Raw genomic sequence first — 27841 nt, 5'->3', positions numbered from 1 at the left:
TTTTGTATGTTTCGGGCCACCCAGGAAAGGGTGTCCGGCGTCTAAACAGAGAATGAGCAAGTGGGTGGTTGAGGCCATCTCACTTGCTTATGAGTCGGCTGGCCAGCCTTCACCTTTGGTTGTCCGAGCTCACTCTACCAGGAGTATGGCTGCTTCTAAAGCTCTTTTGTCGGGGGTTTCCCTGAGTGATGTTTGTGATGCGGCTGGATGGTCTTCACCGCATACTTTTATTAAGTTCTATGACCTAGACTTAAGCTCTACCCCTGGGGCACAGGTGCTCTCGTCCTCTGTGCGCTAGTCTCACATGACGGTCATTTGGTCCTATGGCGACGTGGGTATTCGCGTTCCCGCAGCGTTTGACGCAGCTCGAAGTTCCCTTGAAAGGGAACGTCTCGGTTACGTATGTAACCCTAGTTCCCTGATAGGGAACGAGACGCTGCGTCGCTCCGCCATACTCCCGGCACTCCCGTTAGCGCTTCCTTCAAGCCTATCAGAAGCTAATGCGCTTGTGTTTTTGGGGTGCTTTATAGTTTCCTGGTCGATGACGTCACCCGCCTATGACGTTTCATCTCTCCATTGGGCTGATTCCATACGTGCTTCATGACGCACAACGCAGGGGCGTTCCCGCAGCGTTTGACGCAGCGTCTCGTTCCCTATCAGGGAACTAGGGTTACATACGTAACCGAGACGTTCATGATGAGTCATACATTTTCCATAAGAGACATATATGGACTGCAGTAAACGGGCAGGCACATCTCTTCTATGGTGCAGAGTGTCTAGAAACCACTCAGTTTTAGCATGTGCAGAATGAGGCCTGGCATTGTGTTGCTTCTCAGGAAAGATGTCATCTTGATTGCAGTTTATGTCTCTGTACAATCCAAATACATGCCTCCGTGTCAATGGTACCTTCACAATAATGCAAGTTACCCATACCGTTTGCAATGATGCACCTCAATACCAGCACAGATGTTTGCTTTTCCACCTGTCGCTGGTGAAAGTATGGTTGGTCCCTTTCGTCTTTGGGACTGAGAGGTCGATTTCCATTTTCTCCCAAAAACAAGCTGAAACATGGACTCATCTGACCACAGCACATATTTCCACTTTCTTCTAGACCATCTGAGATGAGCTCAGGCCCAGAGAACTCGCCGTCATCTCCACATAGAACTGATGTAAAGCTTTCTCCCTGCGTAACAGAGATTCAAGTGGCATTTCTTAATGCAGAGTCAGACTGTGTTCAGTGAAAACGGTTTTCAAAATTACTTCTGAGCACATGTGGCTGTATTTAACTGATTAGCATGATGGTATCTTGTGCAATGCCATCTGAGGGCTCAAAGGTCATGAAAATTCAACAGACGTCTCCTGCCTTACCCAACACAGACTGAGATTTCTCTGGATTCCCTGAATCTTGTGACAATATTATGTATGGAAGATGATGAAAGGCATAAATGCTTTGCAATCTTGCATTGAGAAATGTGATTTTTTTTAATTGTTTGACAATTCTCACATGATATTTGGCACAAAGTGATGAGCCATGACCCATATTTGCTTAAAAAAGACTGAGAAGCACTTTTACACCAAACATGATACCCTCAAATATTACCAATTCACCTGCTCATTGTGGACTGTTTCAAAAGAGTTGGATAATCTAATTTGGATAATCGTTTCACTTTTATTTGGTCTCTGTCCCAAATTTTTTGGGGTGTGTTGCAGCCATCAAAATCAAAATTTGTTCATATTTACAAAATACAATTATGTTGGTCAGTGAAAACATTGGAAAACATTTCTATGTACTTTTGTCAGCTAATAAAAGGTTAAATAGAATGAACAAATCACAGATTCTTGATTTTATTGCATTTTACAAAATGTCCAAACTTTTTCTGATTTGGGGTTGTAATAAATAGTAGTAAATATGTAAAAATAAATTAGACATGGCATGAACGCAGCAACATGTTTCATGAATCAATTAAATATACAAGCTCTTGATTCGATTCAGCTCTGATTAATTTGGATATCATGTATAATACATGTACATTCTTCTTAACTCCTTCCCCCGTTAGTGTTTTTTTCAAAAAGATAGATTGATCACTTTCACAAAATTTCAAAATATAGCCTCCAAAATATTTTGCTGTATGAATATCTAAACATGCAATACATCAAAAGAAAGAACAGAGCCTCTGCTTTTAAACAAAAATACTTATTTTATTTTATTTTATTGTTTTATTTTAGCCTAATATATTTATTTTTTATCAACACTTGAATGTGAGTAAGTTTCTCAGAATATCTAAAAAATTTGAGCAAAAAGCTGAGAAAATCGCATTTTTGTCAAAGACTACATCTAGACGGGATTCAGAACGATGATCAAAACATTGATGCAGTAGATCAAGTCTATCAACACACATAATGCTTGCACACTCATATAGCTTGTCCAGGGGTGACATTTCATTCAGTAACATAGGCAGTTTTGATTTATATGCTGTTTAATGTTGATGATCGTGTTATTTTACATATGCATATGCTTACATATGCTATGGCTTGTTTCTGCTTCTTCTTCTAATGTCTTTTGATTAGGAGAGATTCAGTACTCTTTCAGAAGATGTCATAGTGCCCCCTACCATATAATAGTGAAAACACGGAAAGCCGGAAATTTCCGTCAATGTCAGGGAAGCGTTTTCTCAGAAATGATGGACATTTCCATCAATGACGGAAAGAGTTGACATTCTTGAAACAATTCTAAAAACAAGCTCTCAACTAATGCTGGAAACTAAGCAGGAAATGCTGCCAGTGGAAATTGGCATTTTACATTAAAATTACCAACACAAATTAAATTGTTATTTATTTTTATATAATCATCACTCAAATAAAAACAGTTGCATACAGTCATTAAAATGCATTTAATTAAGTTTTGTTTACATATCAACTAAAAACAGCATAGACTAAAAGATTGATTGTTGTGATTCAAGAACCGATATCGGTTCATCAAACTGAAAATGTATTCAAATCAATAAATCAATATCGCCAAACCAGCCCTACAATTTTTGCAATTTTGGGCTACGTTTCTCAAAAGCATCGTGAGCTAAGTTGATCATAGCGGCCATTGGTGGCAATGGTTCTACTTTGGCTTACGTTGCTTTTAGGAAACGCAGCCTGGTTTGTGCTTTAATGACACTAACAGTATAGAGAGCTGTAATATCAAATATTGCAGTAGTTTAGTTTTATTTAAATCAACAGACAATGATTAATTGCATGATTCAATATCAAGTCATAATTTCCTGACACTCATGTTGTACCAAATCTGTGATGTGTGACTCAATGAGAGAACGTCTCGGTTACGTATGTAACCCTAGTTCCCTGATAGGGAACGAGACGCTGCGTCAAACGCTGCGGGAACGCCCCTGCGTTGTGCGTCATGAAGCACGTATGGAATCAGCCCAATGGAGAGATGAAACGTCATAGGCGGGTGACGTCATCGACCAGGAAACTATAAAGCACCCCAAAAACACAAGCGCATTAGCTTCTGATAGGCTTGAAGGAAGCGCTAACGGGAGTGCCGGGAGTATGGCGGAGCGACGCAGCGTCTCGTTCCCTATCAGGGAACTAGGGTTACATACGTAACCGAGACGTTCCCTTTCAAGGGAACTTCGAGCTGCGTCAAACGCTGCGGGAACGCGAATACCCACGTCGCCATAGGACCAAATGACCGTCATGTGAGACTAGCGCACAGAGGACGAGAGCACCTGTGCCCCAGGGGTAGAGCTTAAGTCTAGGTCATAGAACTTAATAAAAGTATGCGGTGAAGACCATCCAGCCGCATCACAAACATCACTCAGGGAAACCCCCGACAAAAGAGCTTTAGAAGCAGCCATACTCCTGGTAGAGTGAGCTCGGACAACCAAAGGTGAAGGCTGGCCAGCCGACTCATAAGCAAGTGAGATAGCCTCAACCACCCACTTGCTCATTCTCTGTTTAGACGCCGGACACCCTTTCCTGGGTGGCCCGAAACATACAAAAAGTTGTTCTGATTTCCTCCACAGGGCAGCTCTGTGGACATAAGCGTCTAATGCCCTAACAGGGCAGAGTGAATTAAGTTTCTCCTGGTCCGATGACATAAATGGAGGAGGACAGAAAGCCTGCAGAACCGTAGGTCTAACAATATTAGTAGGAACCTTAGGAACGTAACCTGGTCTAGGATGCAGAAAAGCTTTAACCATGCCAGGTGCAAATTCCAGGCACGAGGGTGAAACCGACAGAGCCTGCAAATCTCCGATTCTTTTTAGTGAAGAGATAGCAAGCAAAAAGATAGTCTTAAAAGTGAGAAACTTCTCGGGAACTTCTTCGATAGGTTCAAAAGGAGCTAGGGAAAGACCTTCTAATACAATGGCCAGATCCCAAGTCGGCACCCTCGTACGAACTGCTGGCCTCAGCCTCAAAGTGCCACGGAGGAAACGAGTTATAAGCGGGTGTCTCCCAAGAGAAACTCCACTGAAAGGGACGTGGTAAGCAGCTAGTGCCGCCACATACCCCTTTAGTGTGGAGGGGGATAACCCTGTGGAGAAGCGCTCCTGCAGGAATTCCAGCACTGCACCCACTGGGCAGTTAACTGGGTCCTGCAGGTGTTCTCCACACCAAGAAGTGAAAAGTTTCCACTTCAAGGCATAAAGCTTCCTCGTGGATGGAGCTCTGGAGTTAAGAATGGTCTCAACAACCTCGGTTGAGAGACCGGAGTCTATGAGCTGGGCCCCCTCAGAGGCCAAGCCCACAGTTTCCACAATTCTGGGCGGGGGTGAAGTATCGTGCCCCCCGCCTGGGAGAGTAGATCCCTCCTGACCGGGAGCTCCAAAGGAGAACCGTCCAGGAGAGAAATCAGGTCCGCAAACCATACTCGGGCCGGCCAGAACGGGGCTACTAGTAGTAGACTGACCCCGTCCCGGCGGACCCTCTCCAGAACTCCTGGTAACAGAGCAATCGGGGGAAAGGCGTACAGACGTGACCTCGGCCACGGCTGCACCATAGCATCCAACCCCAGGGGGGCTGGAAGAGTGATGGAGAACCACCGATGACAATGAGTGGTCTCCTTGGAAGCGAATAGGTCCACCTCGGCGCGACCGAAACTCAACCAAAGGAGCTCCACCACCTCGGGGTGGAGTCTCCATTCCCCTGGCCTCGGCCCCTGCCTCGACAGGGAGTCTGCTACCACATTCAAATACCCAGGGAGATACATTGCTCTCAGAGATAGTAGCTTCCCTTGGGACCACAGGAGGATCTGACGGGCCAACTTGTAAAGCCGGCGAGACCGCAGGCCCCCCTGATGATTTATATAAGAGACCACCGACGTGTTGTCTGATTGAACTAACACATGATGGCCTCTCAGGTCTGTTAGGAAGTGTTTCAGAGCCTGAAACACAGCCAACATCTCTAGACAATTTATGTGCCACGAAAGATGATGATCCTGCCACAGACCTTGGGCTGGGCGACCACTCATGACCGCCCCCCACCCTGTGAGGGAAGCATCCGTCGTTAGCGTTATGCGACGACAAAGAGCCCCCAGCACAGGACCTTTGGATAGGAACCAAGTTTCTCTCCACATGACCAGAGCACGAAGGCAGCGCCGCGTGACTTTGAACGTGCGGAGCGGATTTCCCCTCGGGGAGAATCCCTTGGTCCTGAGCCACCACTGTAGCGGTCTCATGTACAACAGGCCGCAAGGTATAACGTTGGACGCTGCTGCCATCAGACCCAACAGTCTCTGAAACTGCTTGACAGTGAGTAGCTGGCCTAGCTTCACTTGTTTCACAGCTGAGAGAATCGAAGCGATGCGGGTCGGAGAGAGTCGCGCCCGCATCGATACCGAATCCCAAACGACACCCAGAAAAGTGGTCTTCTGGGAAGGAGATAATACACTTTTCTTTGCGTTCAGCCTCAACCCCAACTTTCTGATATGAGCGAGGACGACATCTCGATGCCGAACCGCCATCTGCTCGGTCTGAGCTAAAATCAACCAATCGTCGATGTAATTGAGAATACGAATGCCCTGAAGCCTCAGAGGCACTAGTGCTGCATCCATGCATTTCGTGAAAGTGCGGGGAGATAAAGCTAGGCCAAACGGAAGAACCCTGTACTGGTACGCCTCGCCCCCGAAGGCGAACCTCAGGAACTTCCTGTGTTGTGGAAGGATGGACACATGGAAGTATGCGTCCTTCAGATCTATCGTGACAAACCAGTCCTCGGACCTGATTTGAGACACGATCTGCTTGATAGTGAGCATCTTGAATTTTAGCTTCCCTACCGAGCGATTCAATATGCGCAGGTCTAAAATTGGACGCAACCCCCCATCCTTCTTTGGAACGATGAAATATCGGCTGTAATAACCTGACTCCAAACTGGGAGGAGGAACCCGTTCTATAGCCTCTTTTTGAAGGAGCGTTTTCACCTCTTGTTCCAATACCAGAGCCTGCTCGGGGCCCACCACTGTGTGCAGAACCCCTCTGAATTTTGGTGGACGACACCTGAACTGGATAGCATAACCCTTTTCTACTGTCTGCAGGACCCAATGAGATATTTTTGGAAGGCTTTTCCACTCTGCCAGAAATTCTACTAAGGGTACCAGCCTCTCGAGACTGGCCTCTGGTGTAACTTGAGCAGCAGACGCAGCGCCCTGTAACGGCGCACCGGCAGGGAACAACTGGTCTGACCGCTCTGAGACCCTCCTCAGAGGGAGCGAGCGTCCCTCGGGAAAGCGCTCGCTGGGATCGTCTGTGCCCCGGCATAAAGGCGGGGTTGGCAGAACGAGCCCCTGAGGGCACCGAGGAGGAATGGGCACCGTAAAAAGAGGTGAACACCTTTCCGCCTCGGTGGGGACCACCCTCAGCATCCTGAACGGCTTGGCGTCAGGACTTCTTCTTAGCCGAAGCCTTCTTAGCCAATATAACTGTCCTCAGATCAGTTCTACTGGGAGAAGGCTTCGGCTGAGAGTGTCGCGGCTGAGCCCACTGTCCAGCAGGGGGAGCACGAGACGCGACACTCTGCCTCTGCTGCGCTCTATGTGATGAGCTCGAAGACGGCCGGGGCTGCTCCCGCCCAGCAGCCCCAGGGACATGAACTTTAAGGGGAAGAAACTTTTTAAAAGCTGCAGTTTGTTTCTTTTCTTCTTGGAATTTATCGATAACTGAATTCACAGCATCACCAAACAACCCCATGGGAGAAAGAGGAGCATCTAAAAGAAAAGCTTTTTCTCTCTCTTTAATATTAGTCTGATTTAACCACAAATGTCTTTCTGCGGCCACCAGAGCTGCCATAGAACGACCCATTAATTTGGCCGATTCTCTGGTGGCACGCAGGGATAAATCAGCAGCCTGACGCAGTTCGCGAACTACGTCAGTACTGACCTCCTCACTCTCACTCATGTCCCTTAGCAGATCAGCCTGGTATGCCTGCAAGATTGACATAGTATGCAGACATGACGCAGCCTGACCTGCTGCCGAATATGCTTTACCCACCAAAGCCGAAGTGTTTCTTAAAGGCTTGGTGGGTAATGCCGGTGCCTTAAAAGATGATGCTGCTTCGGGGGAGAGATGGCTCGCAAGCGTCTCTTCCACACGAGGCAACGCACCATAACCATGAGCCTTGGCTCCCATAATATTAGCGTATGTTGAAGTCTGGGGACTAAACACTCTATATGACACCGGTTTTCTCCATGATTTCGACACCTCGGTGTGGAGATCATGGAAAAACGGCAGGCACCGGCGTGGAGGCTGCACACGTGACGGCAAAAATCTCTCATCCAACTTTGATTTAGAAACAGACTCCTGTCTAGTCACTGGCCATTCAATATTAAGTTTTTCAACAGCTCTTGTTAACACCTCCATAAGCTCATCACTCTCAGGAGTGTGGGGTGGCGAATCCTCCACATCTCCCTCAACACTAACAACATCAAGTTCCTCAGAACTGGATAGCATTGGTGCCTCAGCCCGAGCGGAAGAAACCGCAGCGCGTGCTTCCGAACCCGGGACTGAGGCACTGGATCTCACAGGTGAAGGGAGAGATAAGGCAGAGCCCGTCTCAAACCCCGCTGTGAGATCCATCTGCGATCCCCACGATAAGCGCCGCCGCTCTGCCTCGGCAGAAGCGGGACCCGAACCGCGGGGAGCGCGCACCGAACCGCTCTCCTCAAAGAGCGACCGGCGGGAGCGGAGCGTCCTTAACGGCAAACGCTCGCAATGCTCACAGTCTGCTCCCTCGAGAGCAAACTGGGCATGCTGAACTCCCAAACAAACAACACAAAGATCATGTGTATCCCCGCTCGTTAAATAACGCGAGCAGGGAGGAACACACTTTCTAAACTGCTGTTCGTCCGCCATAATCTCTCAATATATATATATATAGGGATAAATTGTTTGTGTGGTGCAGGGTATGTAAGACAGACAATATCACACAGGGACAGATTCACATGTAGCGCGACTGAAAGCACAGAAGCTAATGCGCTTGTGTTTTTGGGGTGCTTTATAGTTTCCTGGTCGATGACGTCACCCGCCTATGACGTTTCATCTCTCCATTGGGCTGATTCCATACGTGCTTCATGACGCACAACGCAGGGGCGTTCCCGCAGCGTTTGACGCAGCTCGAAGTTCCCTTGAAAGGGAACCAGATTTATGAATTAATCATTCAGAACAGTTTTGTGAATTGATTTACTGGAAATTCTGAATCAAATAACGCTATTTAACTTTTGAACAGGCCAAATTAACTAGTGTGAAAGGTAAGATTTTCAGCAATAATGTCTTAACCCTTTCACACTTAAGTTTAAAATTTTCTAACTAACCCCCAATGTGAGTTTTTTCAAGTTGACCGTTACTTTAGAACGTTCCGCCTTAATGTTTCCATGGCGACACGTAGGGCTGGGCAATATGGCCAAAACAAATGATCACGATAATTTTTTTATATTAGTCAATATCGATAATTATCAGGATAAATGTCAAATTTTTATTTCTTTCAAGTTTAAAGGCAGATTTTTGCTCCTAAGTGAAAGTTGTAGAAACCAGAGCTTTAATTATGGTTTTAAACTACTCTTTATTGTCAGAACATATCATGACAAACACTTGCCAAACAGTTGAACATTTCACAAATCTGAGGTAGAACATTCAAAAATTTGTCATTTTTCCTTAAAATAAATATCTGAATAGAAAAATATATTTCTTAGTTTCTGCATGTGCTAATGGAGAATATTGTTTAGTGTAAAGTGACTTTGATGGCACGTAGCCAATCTTCAGCACAGTTTGCAGTGCAGGCTGTAATATTAATATTACATGTTTTGTCTCAAAACGCATATTTGACAGTGAGTTGACAGTAAATCTGCATCCTAACTCAAGCTAACACTACTATGTTAAATGTATGTTCATTAACAAAAACAGTAACATCTGTTAAAAAAAAAACATAAAAATATTCTGACTGTTTGAGTTTTATTAAAATTAACCATTGGTCCTCCAGTATCATGCATTTAGATCATGATAACCACAGATAAAACCAGGCATAGCCTATATCACTTCACTATCATGGCAAAATTTAACTTTATGGTTTCTATGGTATGAAAAACAGTAACATTAGGTACATCGACTTACAATAGGTTGAATGACACGTCTGCCATAGCCTGACGGGGTCTGTAGTGTTTTTAATCGTACTTTTAAACTTCGGGTTTCGGGTAGTAACCGGCGAACAAAGAGAACTACAAAACTTGACTGCTTTACGGCATACGTCACTTCCACCACCACCACCACTTCCTTAAAATCGCAGGGCTGTCAAGTGTCACGCATTGAGCGTGACAGTCACTCATTTCGGTCTTTTGTCACGCTCTCCCGCCACACATTGTATTTCTCACGCTGAAAAACTATTTGTAATATATTTAATATGCCGCAGCGGCCAAAACTCTGGCCGTGCCGCTCTCACTGTGGAACAGGCATGAATTCAAGCGCGTCTCCTCTGGTGTTGTTCGTCTGGTGTTGTTAGCCAATCAGAAAATAGCACTATTGTATCTGGGTAACATTTAACGCAACAACCAATGACACCCCGTAGTCTGGGGTGTTTTTTTGTCTGCCTGACTATGTTACGGAAGCTATCTTATCCTCCGTTTATCTTCATGAATCAGGTAATGATTATTTGTCTTGCCTCAAGCTATAATGCAAATCGATTTGTAAAATTTGCAGATTTATTTATGGTAGCTTGATATTATGATATTGACGATATATGGTTATTATCTACCACTCAAACATTGCATTGAAGTATCATATAGATTCAGTAAAACGGTAACCAATAGACTAGGCTACTATAATGACACTGGCTTGTAAACGTGATCATCGCGATCATTTGTCGTTAGAAAAAAAATAAAACCCATGAAATTATATTCATATGACATGCTGAAATATATGCCATTGTACCTGGGATGAAGACATTTCACACGCGACGCAAGCAGAACACCTGCATGTGACCTCCTCCTACAGTGTTCAGGGCTATCATAGTTGTCAACAAATGCACGATGACAGAGTTTACGACAGTAGTAGAGGACAATACTGTTTCCCAACTGTAGGGGGACCCCGAGAGCAAAAGTTACCTGGTGTTACTTTAATATTACTAGGCTAACATTAAAGTAAATCCATAGTAAATGGATTCAGTATCAATTCAGATTCTGACTGTATCGTTGCGCACAGTGTTTCTCCTGTTTGTCAGCGCTCTTTCATCTGCCTTTAAACTGGTTTAAATCACTGAGACATCAGTGTTGGTCGCTGAATTCAAACGCTTCTCACTGGATCTCGTGAGCGAGACCATGACCGATCAGAGTAAACGCGTCTGCTCTAGTGAGCTCGCGCTGCGCTGCCGTTTGGACTTTGAGCCGAGCGGATAGATGGTCTGTGTGGCGCGCTGTTCAAATGAGTTTCGTTCCGCTTTTGGGGCATAAACATTATCGAACATTTATCAAACTCTTTATATCGTTTTATCTAGAAAAATGATATCGCGATAATTATCATTATCGTTTTATCGCCCAGCCCTAGGGACACGTCACACTTGTCACGTGATACACCGCAGCCACAATAACACTGTATGAAAGATGTATCGCTTTTATATTGTTTTTCCTTTTTTATTCAAAATATTCACAAACTTCCTTACCACGACAACATTTATCTGATATTCCGATTCTCAAATATGTGTAAGTGAGAGTATTTAGTTTTTATAGTACTATATAGTACTTACACTATGTGTATCTGATATGAATAACACACGTCGGCAAATTATATTTGAATAGATTGTTATTGCTGCTCCCATAGACAGTGTGTTTTTTACAAACTCCAAATGTATTGTTTTACTAGTGCTTATGTGTATTAAAAGTCTGAAACCTAAATGAAACATTATGTGTTTGAAAACACTGCAAATAGTTGTGACATATGACAAGTGCTGAGTGCGTTCATCTCTGGCTCAGCGCCAACCAACGCGCGAAAGCACAGTTTGAATCTGGCCGTAAGAAAATCCCATATATGGGACCATACCGCTCAAAAGGTTAAAGGTCACCTATTATGCAAAATTTACTTTTCCATAGTATTTGAAGATAAATGTGTGTTGGCAGTGTGTGTACATAACCATCCTATAATAATACAAATCTACCCAGTGCTTTTATTTTGAATCCCCATAAATCATAAGCACTGTCTCAGAACAACCCGTTCTCAGATTTGGGGCAATGTGACGTACTTTTGCACAAGCCCCTCCCACGACTGTTGACGCACACTGCCGTATTAGCATAGACCCGCCCTGAGTGAGCTGTACACAGTCCGCCATTGTTTCGACGGCGGAGCAGCTGTAGACAAGAATGTCTTCTAAGCGATTGAGGTGTTTTGTTATAATATGTAAGAATGAACATAGCAGTCATCATTTACTCTCGTTGTTACTCGAGGATGGATCTGTACCAACTGTTCGTGATCAGCTTATAGTCTCCGCAGCGATACTGGTCACAGCATTCATGAAAGAGAGAGCGCACACTTTATTACGGTTCATAGTTGTTTTACTGATATAAAGTTTACCAGTTTATCCAGCACCCCCTGAAAAGATGTGTATATATTTGTTTACTGTTGGTTGTATCAGGCGTTTTGTGTAATTTGCTGTCTATGTTGATGAAAGGGAGAGAGAGAGTTTATGGATAAGACTTTAATGCACACTTCTTATACTGCGTTTATTCAGCTCTTACGGTGATTTTCTGGAGTAAAACTGATGCTTCATCTTTTGTGTGACGTACAATAAAATTCATTAAACTCATCAGTATATTTTTGGCCATCATTTGGACGGGGTCCGCTACTAGAGCAGGCTTGTATTAATAGTGGATAAAAGCAGATGACAAATAAGTTATAACCGTAATTAAATTAGACTATACCTGTTCTATCTCCATTCAGCTCTCTGACTCTGTAGGCATTATTGTCTAGACTCCGGGTTGAAATGAACACCGCTACTGGGAGTTTCTGTTTTGATTGACGTGATGTGTGTGATGACACTGTGCACAAGCTCGTGAGGCTCCACCCTCTGTGCCGGCAGCAACAGCTCATTTGCATTTAAAGGGATACACACTAAAACGGCGTGTTTTTCTCAGCTCCAAAAAGTGACAATTTAAATATTGGCAATTTTGAGCAATTTTGAGCAAAACCTTCACATACATATCTAAGACTTATTTTACATCTTGTGAAAAGAGGCATAATAGGTGCCCTTTATCACTTTCTCTTCATCACGCAAATGCTTTTTTAAGGCTTCAAAAGACTTGAAACGAGCCATATGGACTGTTTTTTTATTGTTTTTTTATCACGACAGTCCCAGTCTTTTAAATAAATATGTTAATCAAGTGATTCATTAAAATTTGAGTACATAGTTGTTAAAGACACTTAACATAAAGTGGGACCGTGATTGTTTTCCTTAAGAAAAATGTACATTACTAAATGAAATCCAAACGAATTGGAACTGATTCGAATCAAGAGCTTGTGAATCGAATTGATTCACAAACTCTGTCGCTGCGTTCACGCACTGACAAAATGTGACAAAACTGTTCACATGCTCGGAATCGGAATGACATGAGTGTGAGTAAATGATGACAGGGTTTTCTTTTATTTTATTACTCCTTTTTTTGCACTGAACTATTCCTGTAATGTGTAATGTGACCTTGTCAATGAAAAAAAATAAACAACGAAAAACAGTTTTAAGTAGAGAAATAGCTGAAAAATGAAAAGCACGCCATGTGGTGGCTTCCAAAAGGTTGGGCATATGGACACATTTTTTACAGGCACTCCTGCAGAACGTTCTCATTGATATTGTTTTTGATCGGCAGGCCACGGCACCATGAATATAAATAATGAGAATTGTTGGTTTACACTACTCAGTCTCGGTCAGTCTGCACATGTATGTGTGTGCGTGTGCACTGAGGTGAGGCGCAGCCAGGTGTTATTAGTAATGGATGGATAGAGGACTGAGAGAGAGACTGTGAGAGCTGGTCCTGTCTTTCCTCAGGCTCTCCACAGGACTCCATTAATTGCATCCAGTCTCAAAAATTAATATTTGTTGTTGTTGTTTTTCTAATGCAAAAAAGGTTATTAAATAAACCTGCTGTAGCATGTGTGTGTGTGTGTGTGTGTGTGTGTGTGTGTGTGTTTGTTGTGATATGGGCAGCAGCTCGACCTTTAGATGTCTGACCGTGTGTGTGTGTGTGTGTGTGTGTGTGTGTGTGTGTGTGTGTGTGTGTGTGTGTGTGTGTGTGTGTGTGTGTGTGTGTGTGTGTGTGTGTGTGTTTTGGTGTGTGTGCTGTTTTTTTTATTCGAGCATCTGGCTGCCCTATCATGCCTAAAGCAACATACTCATCTGTGCTTTGATCATGGAGACTAATGCATACTCGTACACCACCACATCTCTCTCTCTGCTCAAATGTGAGTGTTGATTAAAGAGGAGAGTAAATCTCAGTTTTCACTTTGTTAAAAAAGCTTTATAGGTACATGGTCATAGTTATCATAGTTATCATAGTAATGATTCTATGGCGCTTAAAATATTTGTTAGCTTATATGGATTTTTGATGCTGATAGTATTTTTGATAATCCATCAAAATGTAATGATCGCAATTAAGTAATGCAGAAAGCTGCAGAAATTAAATGGACATGAACATTTTTATCACAATATTTACTTAAAATTCACTAAAACAAATGGAAACAGATTTTCATAATATACTGTGAAATGTAATTAGACTTACTTAAAAAAGCATGAAAACTGATTGGCTTAAAAAACAAAGTGAAATAGGAATAGTATGTTGTAGTGGTGGAACGGATCACAAAATTCACGGTTCGGATCATTTACGCTTTTTGAGCCACGGATTGGATATTTTTTCGGATCAGCAAAAAAAAAAAAGTGTGTGTGTGGGGGGGGGGGTTACTTTTCTTTACATTTATTACTTAAAGCTCACTTGAAGTTCTTCGATACTACATCAAAATCTACTAGCCTAACTGATGAAGTTCAAACATTATTAAAAACAAGTGAACAGTAATAAAATAAGAACAAATACAAAAATTACAAGCAGAGATGAATACTAAATAACACAGTTACTAAGTCTAACAGTAGTATTCAGGTACAGAAATTAATAATTAAGCCTAAATGTAAAATATTATTTTTATTATATTTGTTCACTGTAGAAATTAAATATAGTTTCATCTTTGTTAAAGCTGTATTTTGTTGTTTTATTAACATTAACGACACAGGCAACAGTAGGAACATTATGTGTGTGCTGTCACTTTAATATCGGCTGCACGGACTTAAAAAACTGTCAAACAACAGGTTTCTTTCTCAACTGTTCACTTATGACATAACCGAGAGAATACTTACCGAGACGGGTATTTAGACATAATTTTGTGTTTATGTGTCCGTTCAAGGTTAAGGAAACGTGAAAGAGTAATCAATGCGGTGTTCGAGCGCTGTCTGAAATGTGCCTCTCCCTCTCCATGCGCGCGCACAGATAACGCGGAGTCCCAATTTTCACCTCTTTTTCTGCATTTAAAATGTAAATTGGCAAGACAAAACACGTCCAAATTATAAACTTTCAATCTATGATGGTTAAATTTAGCAGTTAATCCTATGTGTGCTGAACCGTGGGGCCTGATCACGGATAAACTGCGATCCGTTCCACCCCTAGTAAGTTGTGCTGACTGATGCTTAGTTAATATAGTTCACTTAAATGAGAGTTCAAGTAACTATAAATAACTGTAGAGAGTACTTTATAATTTACTTTTGATTTACTCTTGACTTAGTATAGCTACCATTGTTGTTACCATTGTTATGTTTTGCATGCTGAATGTTGAAGTCTGTGACTCAAGCATGGTTATATTGTCACAAGTATAGCAGGATTATATCAACCCAATTAAAAGTTTCACATGGTCTTTATGTGTTAGCAATACAATTTTAAAAGATCATTATTCAAAATGAAAAATAGGCTAGTTAAAGGCCATGTTGCAGGTTAACCACCACTGTCGATTAATGTGTACATACATCACTCAAGATATGTATATCATTTTTAAAATGTCTCAAAAATGGTCTTAAAGACCAATTTTTAACGTTTAAACGTTAATAAGACTACATTTATTAACGGTTTTTCTTACGCAATTCGGTGATGACTTCACGTTGGGGAGAAGTGGAGGAAAGGTAGCATCAGCCTAGTATTAGAACTATGGCGACTGACTGGGATGAGGAAGAGGTGGCAAGAGCCAACATGTATGATGGCCCGCAACCGTATAATTTCGAACCTGCCAGACGTGAGAGGGCAAATGAGGAATTCCCAAGAACTGATGGCCGTCAAAGCCAATTAAATGCATGGTCCGAGGAGAATGAGTGGAGAGTTGGTGAAGTGTCCTGGTGAGTTTCTATCATTTAGCAACGCAGCAATGAGCATTGGAGCTAGTCTACGAGCAGCAGTGCACAATAACGACACTTTTTTTTTTTTTACTGTCATTGAATAGCACGAGTGAAAAATCAACATTTTCTTTATATCTAGTGGCAGTGATCATGACGTTAGTTCAGATAAGTACCGGTGACCTTTGTCATAGTGTCGTAGTAGGCTATTGGTAAACTTTGTCTTTGTCATCTAGAAATAGAAGGCATCATGCTAGGTATATGGGCGTTTCTAGGCATTTATCTTTTCCTCCGGTGAAAATGTTGTTGCAAACGTAGCCGTGTCTGTCTGTCAGTGTCTGTCACTGTGTTTGGCAGGTGCTTGTGTGGGCGGTATAGAGAGATATAGGCAGACAGCCAGATAGCATAACGTTAGCATAGATAGATAGCAGGTAGATAGATAAATAGATAGAAATATATAGTAGGTAGATTGACAACGTAGAGTTGGTCGCAAGTAAGAGGCGCCTGCACCATTGGATGTGCAGTTGCTGCATATACTAGCCTATCTATCTATATCTATATATCTGTCTGTCTATCTATATATCTAGTCTATCTATATATCTAGTCTATCTATCTATCTATCTATCTATCTATCTATATCTATGTATTTATGTATTTATCTATAATCTGCGCTATCTGAATACTCTCGTCTACTACTCGTCTCTCTAGTCACTATCAATGCTCTCAAGGCGGGCTTTGGTAAATTCTCTCCCCAAGGTGACGTAATGCAATGCATTGTGGGAGAAAGGAGGATCGTTGCAAACCGCTATAAGATAGTACCTACTTTTTTATATTATATTACGTTTTGTGATACCCAACAACATAAAATACAATGGATAACAGTTTAAATGTTTATTAACAACAAGCAAATTGCAAAAATTCGTTGAAAAATTTACCTTGCAACACGGCCTTTAAGTATTTAGATAGAAGTTAGGCCACCTTTTAAAAGAAACCTATTTATTCATGTCCTTCCTTTGAAACTAATAACTGGGATTTATTGTTGCATTGCTGCATCAACAGGAAGAGAATTACAATAATATAAATGAAGTTCCAAGTGCCCAACCAAAGGGAACACTAATCACCATAGTGGTGAGCTCAAACAAAAACATTTTAGGAAAATCAACATCAATTTATGTAGTCAGCATATGTGATGTTGACAATTTAACATCCAAGAAGTCTTGAAATGAGTGAATACTACAAGAGAAAGATATCAGCAGAAATGGAAGAAATGAGTGAAACGTCTTTTAAGAGTTGACCCGCCTCAATCAATTAATCTTAACTTGGGTTTTCTGTGTAAACAAGGCATAGTTTGTGAATAGTACAGAATACTTTATTTTTACACTTAAGAAATTAAGTAAAGAAAAGAGGCTCAATTTCCATACAAAATATAATTTGTTTTTATGATTATTGTTAATTTGTTAATATGATTATTTTTTTGCAGTGATTTTTGTTATTGCTGTGTTTCAGCTGGGTTTTCTCCAGAGTGGATACCTGATACTTAATGAACCACCAGGTTGAGCTCTCAGGACTGATTTATAGGACATCAGCAATTTCAGTTAAACTAACTTACCTCTTTCTTTCTTTCACTCTTACTCACACATTCACTTTGTTCCTCTCTGTTGTCCTCTTGTTTTTCATAGGCACTGCTTTAATGAAGAAACAGACCTACTAACAATCTCACTGAAGGGACCCTCCAGAACAAGTATGGGGTCACCATGGAAACCACTTCTCCTGTTGTCAGTTATCAGCGCCCTAGCAGGTATGAGAGTGGCGGTGCGATTATATCAAGATAAGAAACTGCCTTTTCTGAAAACAGCCTCCTCTTGGCTGTCTCTCTCTCTTTCTCTCAGCAACATTGACAAGCTGCCGTGAAACACTTCCTGGTATTTTTTTTTTTATTATTATTTTTTTATTCAGGGCTTGTTAGTGCTCGACTGCCTTCGTATTCACATTATCTGCAGCTCTCATAACGCTGTTGAGGTATTGTCTTGAACTGTTAGCATGGTAATGGCTTGGTTAAGTAAACATCAGATAGCATAATTGATGTCTAAAATGTAGACTTGAATGTGTAATGTTGTGCATCTTTAGCAGATAGAGGAGCCCTGGGTGTGCAATTATTGAACAGATGTTTGCACCATACCAAGCTACGGCAAACAAGCTTGGTCGAGAGCTGAAATATTTCTTTTAGCATGCTCATGTCTCACATGCCGTCTTTTGAAGGACCACTTTGTAGAGACGGCTTCTGTTCTGAAAAATGATAAAAGGAATTCTAAAGAGCAGAAAGTAGAATAACAAATAAAGCTGTGTGGTTACCCAAGCAATACTGTTGTCTAATTAGACTTGTTAAATACCTACTGTTATTGACTTATTTATTGCTAAACGACTTTATACTTGTTAAAAATCAGTTAATTCTGTTCCACTAATCTGATCGGTCAAGCAACTTTCCAGTAATACTGATTAGAGAACTGAGACATTGAACTGTTGGTTTCACTCTGCTTGTCTGTGTCTGCTATACAGATCAACATGGTGAAGCAAAAATTAACAGAATAGCTATTTTTTAGTATATTGTGTCTAAAGTATCAATTGCTTAGAGTTGTCATGAAATGGAAGCTTTGATAGTCTTTTCTTCCCTATTGTGGTGCATATCTTAAGTAAACAGCTTCTAGAACAAGAAGAAAATGTAGGTCTTGAATTTGTCCATCGGGAATATATTGGATCGTTGGATTGTTGTGGTTTGCTATTGGTCCATCTCATGTGAGTGAAAAACGTGTCATCAGAGGGGAAGAGATGTCGCTGCAAGAGGGAGGGGAAGTATATAAAATGAGCTTTTGGAAATGAGCAAGTTATTTCAGTATCGAAAAATTGATATTTTGGACAACATTACATTGTACTTAATTTATTATTTCAGATGCATTTTTAAAAGACTACAATTGAAAAATGTATAGGCTATATTATATATAAAATTGAAAAAACAGTGCTTTATGAAAGGCTTGACCTCAGTTCAAAAGTTTTTTTTTTTTTTTTTTTGTAGTGCAGTTGAACATCTGAAATAATCATCACTATTATATAATAATACATGTTCATTTAAAACTGAAAATCTGAATTGCACTAAGTGTTTGTGGAGCCTGGTCACACAGTTTATATCACACAAACCCACACAGCATCTGAGCAAAGAACAGATTGCACACACACACACACACACACACACACACACACACACACACACACACACACACACACACACACACACACACACACACACACACACACACACACACACACACACACACACACACACACACACACACACACACACAAAATCCTACAGATTTTCTTCATGTAATTTATTCAGTGTTGCACATTTCAATAAAGTCATTCATGACATTGGCCTTGTTTACACTGCAGGTCTTGATGCCCAAATCTGATTTGTTGCCTATATCTTATTTTTTTGACCGTCCGTTTACACGTTCTTTCAATTGTGACCCATATCCGATTCATGTGTTTACACTTGGCATACTATCTGAAACGTCGCGCATGCTTAAAGGGGGTTCTTGCATAGATGGACAAACGCAAAATATGCTTGATGCTAGCTCTGCGATATATGCGAAGTTCGCCAAACATCACCATGATTTTGAGGCGGAGGATGACGAAAAGGGCCATCATTGCAGCCTGTCCATGTGCTTCAGTCATTGTGTGCGAGAGAGATCTCAGGACAGGTGGGAAATTACAACATCAGCGAACATACAACGATCTCATGAAAGTACGTATCTATACCACTAATTTTATTTCTCGTGCCATAATACGCCACAAATAGTTTTTGCGTGCATGATACATACTGTAAACCCCTTGGGTAGGATTAGGGGTGTGGTGTGCGTGTGTACTATTACACGCCATAAAGTGCATATCATATGCAGGCGAAAACTGTGTATCAAATGCACGCAAAAACTATTTTTGTCGTAAATGGCACGAGAAATAACATTTGTGCTATAGATAGGCTACTGACTTTCATGAGATCGTGGCGGGCTTTGAAGAGGAGCAGTGGGTCTATGGCATAATGAGCAAGCCAACCTTTGATATCAACGTGTGTCCACATTCCTCTCCTACGACGACACGTCGGGCCATCCGTCCCTTTGCAGATGTGCATTGGGGTTTCTCATTAAATCTCGGATACATAGCCTAATGCCTCAGAAAAGCCAATCTGCCTGTTTACATGACAGTCGCATTGGCACATATCTGATTTATATCTGATTTTCCACATATGAACGAGGCCCGATTTCGAAATATCTGAATGCATGAGTTTTTTCCCTGTTTACACTGTCATAGGACACATCCGATCTGTGTCACATATGAGCAAAAAATCGGAATTGGGTTACATTTCACTGACAGTGTAAACGAGGCCATATAGAACATCATTTATTTATTATTATTTTCAAATAATAAATAATTGTTCTCATGCATGAGCAAATATTATAGCTAGCCTCACAGTCTACTGCCCACATAGGTAACTGCCTTCTAAGGCAACATACTAACTGAATTGGAACCTCATAAGTGATTGATTCGGAACACTCTACATAGGCAGCATCTCCACAATGTGCTGACTTTGGTACAATGTCTCAAGTCATTAGTTTAGAAACATATCAACTGTCAAAATCTGCTGTCAGTGAGTTCTCCCATGAGCTTTACATGAGGAACAAAATGTGTGGAAAAATACACTGACAGTAGATTTTGTCACCCTAATGTTAAAAAGTTGCTAAGCTAATGACATAATGACATCTTGATATAAGACATTTTCTTATTGGGGAGATACCAACCTCTGGTTGTACAGGAAGACGTATATACAGTACGAGACAGATATAAAAATTCTGAATTGACTTCTCTAATAAAACTTCCTTTTTTTTCCTGGTGTAAATTCTAAAAATAGTGATCTACAGTTTTACACTTTTTAAAAGCTCCCCCTAGGGTAGGGGCTCATTCAGTACTAGGTGGAAATATATTGAGTCACCAGTTTCCAGCTGAACTGAACACTTGTGGCAGTAAAACGGCAACAGCTTGTATTTAATTTCACACCATAGTGTGTTACATACCATACTGCAAACTAATACATTTTGATCCTTAGATCACATAATGTATGGCCCCATATATACAGCTTTTCTGATGTAGTAAACCAACGCATTCTCATCCCACGGCGTTATATACTGACGCTTTTGCCAAAGCGTCTACATCCGACACACATGGCACCCTTTAGCGTACAGAGGTGGTACATTATTTCAAACAAGATAGAACATTAACCCTTTATCACCACTGACATGACATTTCATTGCCGAGTGGCCGCAATACGTCCAACAAACAAATTAAAATGTCAGATTCAAGTTTTGAATAAAATTCCACGTGCGTTTAGCGCCACTTACTGGTCTTCTGGTGAACAAACCGAGACTGTCGATAATGATTCAACCCAGGCTCATTAGAAAAATGTGATGACATATCTCCAAATGATGTTACATTGCTTCTTGCAAACTATCAAAGCAATGTAACATTATTTGGAGATATGTCATCACGTTTTTCTAATGAGCCTGGGTTGAATCATTATCGACAGCCTCGGTTTGTTTGCCATTCTAGATGAATAAAAATATGGAAAAATCACCAATTATGGAAAAATCTCATTGTCGGGACAATTTTTAAATTCTGCTAGGTTTTTAAACAGAGCTTATGACACCTGTGACGATAATAGTGTGATTCTTTGTGTTTAACTATTTATCATTACGTTCTTCTTCTTTATTTATTTCAATTGCAAAGGGACATAACTTGCATTGATGTCTGTGATACGGAGTTCATATAAGTCTGGTTTGTCAGATCTTTTTAGCTCCAGTATCAAACTCCCTTTAGCGCTTACTCTCAGTGAAAGGTTCAGCAGGTGACCGTCTTCCCCCGGGCCATGTCTGTCACTGAATAAAAACACTAATGCTGGTGGGAACAAAGCAAGCGGGGCACAGGAACACTCACTACGAAGTGATACCATCTGAGACTCCTGGTGTGCTTCAAAATGAAAATGTCGATTGGAGTTTGGAGAGAGACAGAGATGGGGTGAGTGTTGAATAAGGGAAAGAGAAAAAGCCCTGCTATGAGAGATGCCAACCTGTGAATGTTGGTGTTAGAGGTGCCTGTCAAATGTGTGACCTGCATGATAACTTTTCGGAGGTTGTGATACTTATATTACGAACCCCGGGCACTACACAGTGCCGGAGGTGAAACATCTGTCCATTTTCACTTGTATTTGGTTTTGCTAAACTAGCACTATTTTGAGTCACTTCAGGGTGATTCTATGTTTAGGGTGTGATTCCCAATGGCAGGATTCTTACTGTGTGATATTTAAGAAGTGAAAGATTTTTCCCTGCTAGGAAATCAAGCGAGCTGACTCCCTTCGCCCGTCTGGGCCATTTAGAATGGCATTTTGTTCTCCCCACAGGTAATTCCTGCATCCACACGTGACCTGCAATTGTAGCTGCTATTTTCTAAGGGGTAAACATATGAATTGAGCCTGACTGTGGAGTAAAATTGGACTGATAATCTTTTGCTGGGACATTTTTTCCCACTCTGCCTCTAGCAATCTGAGGTACGTGCAAAATGCATGACAATGCTTCACAATCTCTTTACTCCAAGGCAAATAAGTAATTTAGTCTCTCCGTGGCTTGAATTGTTGCCTAACAGTCTTTGTGGCTATTTTAGTTTCTAACTGTTGGATATTTGTCCTCCACATGTAAGTGACAAACACAATAGCCTCATAGTAACTAGCTAAAGGTAGCAATGTTAGCGTATGACAGTAGCTCAGCTTGTCAAAATAGTGTAGCTTTTTTAGTAACAAGCTACAATTTCAATGTAGCTTCCCCCAACACTGCCTGTCCGGGAAGCTACATTGAAGTTGTAGCTTGTCAAGCTAGAAGCTACTCAAAATGTATAGTAGTTCAACTAGAGTGCATGTAGCTAGAGAGAGAGAGAGAGAGAGAGAGAGAGAGAGAGAGAGAGAGAGAGAGAGAGAGAGAGAGAGAGAGAGAGAGAGAGAGAGAGAGAGAGAGAGAGAGAGAGAGAGAGAGAGAGACCCATAGTTATACACTATCATCTAGACATAAATAGTGGCTACATTGAAGCTATTTGGATGGGCGGTGGCAAATTGTAACTATTGCATTATAAATACAATTATGTAACTGGATAATTTAAAATGATGAAAAATTGGGATTAACAAACCCATTAAACATTTTGATTAGGGATGGAGCTGAACTAGGACTTAAGTTGCCCATACCTGCTCGCGACCCTAGTGGAGCAGTGCAATGCAAATTAGTTAATACACGTGTAGTCAATTTCAATGTATGTGGGTGAAGGAAGAAGAAGACAGGGTCGGCGAACTTGGGACTCGCACTTTATTTAGAACAATAAAAGAACAAAAGACAGGTGCGCTCGTGCGCCTTCACCGTAGTGTACCACTACAGCACTTGAATACGAAAACACTCTGCCTCTGTACCAGCTCTCGCTGTATGTCTCCAGCTCTCAAGGTTCAGTCAAATGACCACTCTTCCCGTTGCATAAATAACTCAGTCCATTCAGTCAAAACTCTTTCCAATCCGTTTGTACACTGCGGGTTTCGGCTGCGGGGCGCGTGCGAGTCCCAGGAGCTTCTCTCTCTCGCTCTCTCCTTCCTGGCAGCTTATATGCGGTCTCCACGCCAATCACTGCAATCAGACACATGTGTTCATCATCTGTACTTGACCTACTTAGGCTATGTTTACACGGAAACGATCTGAAGAGAAAACGCAAAAGTGGCGTTGCGTTATCACTTTTTATTCTGCGTTTAGACGAGCGTTATCGGGGGGAAATCCGCGTGCATATGATGACGCAAAAGTGTGTGAAATTCAATGTAGTATGCACTCCAGGCGGCTAGGTGGCAATGTGAAGCACTGCCGCACAACAACACCAATATCTGAGAATATTTTGTACAACTGCTGAAAAGACTCTTGTTCGTTTGTCAGAGCTGCTATGGCAACTTGAAGGTCCGACGTATGGAAATAATCCGACATATTGGGGTTATTTTCCTGTAATTGCGCATGCCTGTGACGTAAACATGTACGCGACGAGAGCCACAGTGAGCAGATTTGCGTTTTTACTGTTTAGATGGGAACGCGACGGTGGATCTTTTTAATCTTTTGATCTTTTTAGTCTTTTTAAGATTTCCACTCTGGAGGGTGGTTTCACTTTTTTGCGTTTTTAAGCCTCCAAAACGCCGTCGCCGTGTAAACAAAAGGCACATCCGATAAAATATTTTTACGTTTTCACCCAGAAAACGTTCTCGTGTAAACAGGGCCTTACTCACCGCACAGCTCGCTGACTCGTCTCTCGCTACAGACTTCGCGAGACCAAGCCCCCCTCGCCACAACATGTAACATGAAATACATGTGCATGGGCTCATTTGGTGGATGAATGGTCTGCCAGATTATTTTCTTGAGCTGTTGACAAATTGTTACAATAGCTGAAAATGGGTGCTAAGGATGTTTGAATATACAATATATATATATAGTATATTCAAACATCCTAATATATATATATATATATATATATATATATATATACACACACACACACACACACACACACATACACCTAAACAAATGAGACGTCTACTGACAAATTTCTATTCTTCTCCCTACATTTCAGGGCAGCTCTTATAGAAAATCAGTGTGCTATAGATCTGTTTGCTGCTGCACACCAGAAACTGATTGCACTGCACTCATTTACACTCATTCACTTTGTAAATTCAATGTTGTGTTGCATTTCATTTGGCTCATCTGTTATCCAACAAGAACCAGGAATGACTATATCATCTATTATTTGTTTAAATTCGTTTTTATCCAATTTTAAGTTATTATCCATGACTTTCCGGATAAGGTATTCAGCTTTGGGCCCATCCCTAATGAATATATAGTTAATTTCAGAGATATATATATTAATTCCTTTCATATGGTTGTAAAGCGTGTGCAATACACAAAGGCAAAAAATTATGATTTAACATTTTGTCGCACTACACAGCTAATCATTGGATAAAGTACCTCATGACTGGAAAAGCTACACTATTTTTAAAGGATCTGAGCTTCTGTCACACTTCTGAATATTGCTAGATTTACTCCTCAACGCTGCCGCCAGGTAAATTTACATTTACACTAATCGTTTAGCAGATGATTTCATTCAAAGTGACTTACAAATGGTGAAAAATCTATTTGGGGCTAAACCAGAGTCATACTGTGCCTTTGTGTATGGTTATGGATTAAGTATAGAATATGAATATCTTCATGCCAGTCAGAACAGCCAGAAAGCTGGAAGTAGTGTTTGCTGACAGCCGCCCATGCAGGAAGCGTTTCCCAAAAGCATTGTTAGCTTAACTATGGTAGTAAGCTCCATTGTTACCAACATAGTTGAGTAATTCGTTTTTTTTTTTTCCCGAAACCATAGTTCCAACAAGTGTTTGAATTTGTTTTTTATCCAATTTTAAGTTATTATCCATGAATTTTTGGATAAGGTATTCAGCTTTGGGGCCATCCCTAATGAATGTATAGTTAATTTCAGAGATATACTTGTGTGATTTAGTATTTTGTCACACTACACAGCTAATTGTTGGATAAAGTACCTCATGACTGAAAAAAAGCATTGCAAACATACGTGTTTAAAAAAAACTACAGCTCTCAATATGTAGTCAAAGAATAATTTCTTTTTAAATTGTGTGGACTTCAATAGATCATGTTCTTGAGCAATAAGCAAGCTAACATGCAACACATACTATATCTTTTATTAAAAAAAACAACAACCTCAAACTAATTTTTTATTAGATATTTTACATGTCCTCTACAATGGACACCACAACTGAAGCAACATAAAAAATCATCATATTTCACCCTTACATATGAACTACAGCTGTACGCAGTATGTGAAATAGCATTGAAGATTTTGTTTACATGGACAACAATATTCTGATATTAAGCCGATTAAAACAATACTCTTATTAAGAAACTACCATGTAAACAAATTCCTGATTACCTTAATCAGGCTAAAGTCATACTCGAAGTAAACACAAATGAAATTAAGACATGTGGAGTATTCCTATTTTGGTTGTATTATCGAAGTGCATTATAGACATGTAGACACCTTAATCATACTATTAAAGTCGCGTGAGAGTTTTCGTCACATTTTGCGACAGGACACATACAGTGGTCAACCATTTGACGGTAAACAAGAGAGCATGGCTTCAGAATTTGTATCTGCCCTGGTCTATTTGCATGTATATGAAAAATAATTAACTGCACTTGAAGCTGTCGTAAAAATTAAAAATGAAACACCCAAAACTGTATGGTACCATAACGAAGACGAACGGTATCTTGATGAGGGAAAGTCGGACAGCGTGGCATGACAATCTATGTGCTATAACATGTAAAACGGGTACATGAAAGGAATATTAATCACCAGAATATTGTCTTATTCAGAATAAGGTCAATAATTAGATCACTGCTGTCCATGTAAACATAGTCAATGAGTAATGCAATAAGAATGCAGAAAAAAAAAAACGGTAAGATAAAGTCTTAAACTTGTTTGATTATTTTTGCTGGTTGCAGTGGGTGAATTGGAGTATGTGTGTTGTGTGCAGGTGTTTATGGGTGGGCTTATGTGCACTTGCACATTATATTAATAATTAATAAACAATGTTCATAAAACATTGACATTAGAATGTATAGCTTTGAAATTCTTGCAGAACCTAGCACACAACTAAGTTATAATGATGTCCATTGCGATGGACATTAAACTTTTAAAATGTCTGTGTTCTACAGGACTTAAAAATAACTTTTAATATTATCACTTGATATTATTAGGTTGGTTTCACTTTATTTTGGTGGTCCCTTTAACACATTATGTTGACTATAAGTAGCGTTGCACCTACATGTCAACTAATTCTCATTAGAGTGTTAGTAGACTGGTAGGGTTAGAGTTAGAATAAGGCCACGTCCACACGAAGCCGGTGCGTTCCTTATCCGATTATTTTTTTTCCTCGTTCTAAAAAAAAACTCCGTAAACACGGCGTCGTGTCAAGAAATATCTGCGTCCACACGAAACCACTGAAACCGAATGAAAACGGTGTAGTATATATGCCAGACCAGTATGGGGCGCTGTAATTGTGCCACAGAGATACACTATACACAGAGAAGAAGACTTTGAGCATGCGCCGACACGTGATGTGATGACATCATCGTTTCACAAAATATACGGATTGGCTGTACACACGAAACCGCAAGGGTGTCGTTTTCAGATTTATCCACTTTGGGACCCGGTTTCAAAAAATAGCGGTTTCACTCTCCCTAAACGCCAGATCCGTGTGGACGAAACGCCAATACGATAAAAAATGTATACGTATACAGCGAAACACGTCTTCGTGTGGACGGGCCCTAAGTTGACATGTAGTTGCAAAGTTACTTGTAGTCAGTAAAATGTCTGTTGGAGGATCATCACAATAAAGATCTAGCAGAAGTAGACAGTCTACTAATACTCCAATGAGAGTAAGTTGAAATGTAGTTTGTAAAGTTGAAATGTTCAAAAGGGACAATCAAAATATAGTGTTAACAGGTTTATAATAGGTGCAAGTTGACGAGGCTACCATGGACATTAAAAAGGGCCCATATTGGTCTCACTCCTATAGTTGCCTGCATCCAATTCAAGGTTTGGGAGTTTAAGGACTGCCACTGAATCATCACCCTGCCGCAGGTCTGTGTTCTCTTCTGTCCTCTACGGTCAGTGGACGAGTGGTGGGAGGTGGGTTCTTTTTAGATGGTTAAAGGCCTGATGTGCTGCCATGTTCTGGACCATTTGCAGGTTGATACACTTC

The 27841-nt window shown here is 41.0% G+C and overlaps 1 protein-coding gene across 3 annotated transcripts in view; it reads left to right on the top strand.

The window, feature by feature from the left end:
- The window catches only part of cntn5 (contactin 5), a 442606-nt gene that overhangs the window by 119612 nt on the left and 295153 nt on the right, over window positions 1-27841 (top strand). For all 3 annotated transcript variants that reach the window (XM_077248331.1, XM_077248330.1, XM_077248329.1), the window contains exon 2: window positions 17574-17692. In XM_077248331.1, the coding sequence (XP_077104446.1) occupies window positions 17638-17692 (55 nt within the window). In that variant the 5' untranslated portion in view covers window positions 17574-17637. The remainder of the gene's footprint in view (window positions 1-17573; window positions 17693-27841) is intronic.

The sequence above is a fragment of the Siphateles boraxobius genome, unplaced genomic scaffold (assembly GCF_051911475.1).
Source record: "Siphateles boraxobius isolate OS27281-9 unplaced genomic scaffold, OSU_SipBor_1 30, whole genome shotgun sequence".
NCBI lineage: Eukaryota > Metazoa > Chordata > Actinopteri > Cypriniformes > Leuciscidae > Siphateles > Siphateles boraxobius.
The sequence above is the reverse complement of the archived record's forward strand: the minus strand, read 5'-3'. Positions and strand labels throughout refer to the sequence as shown.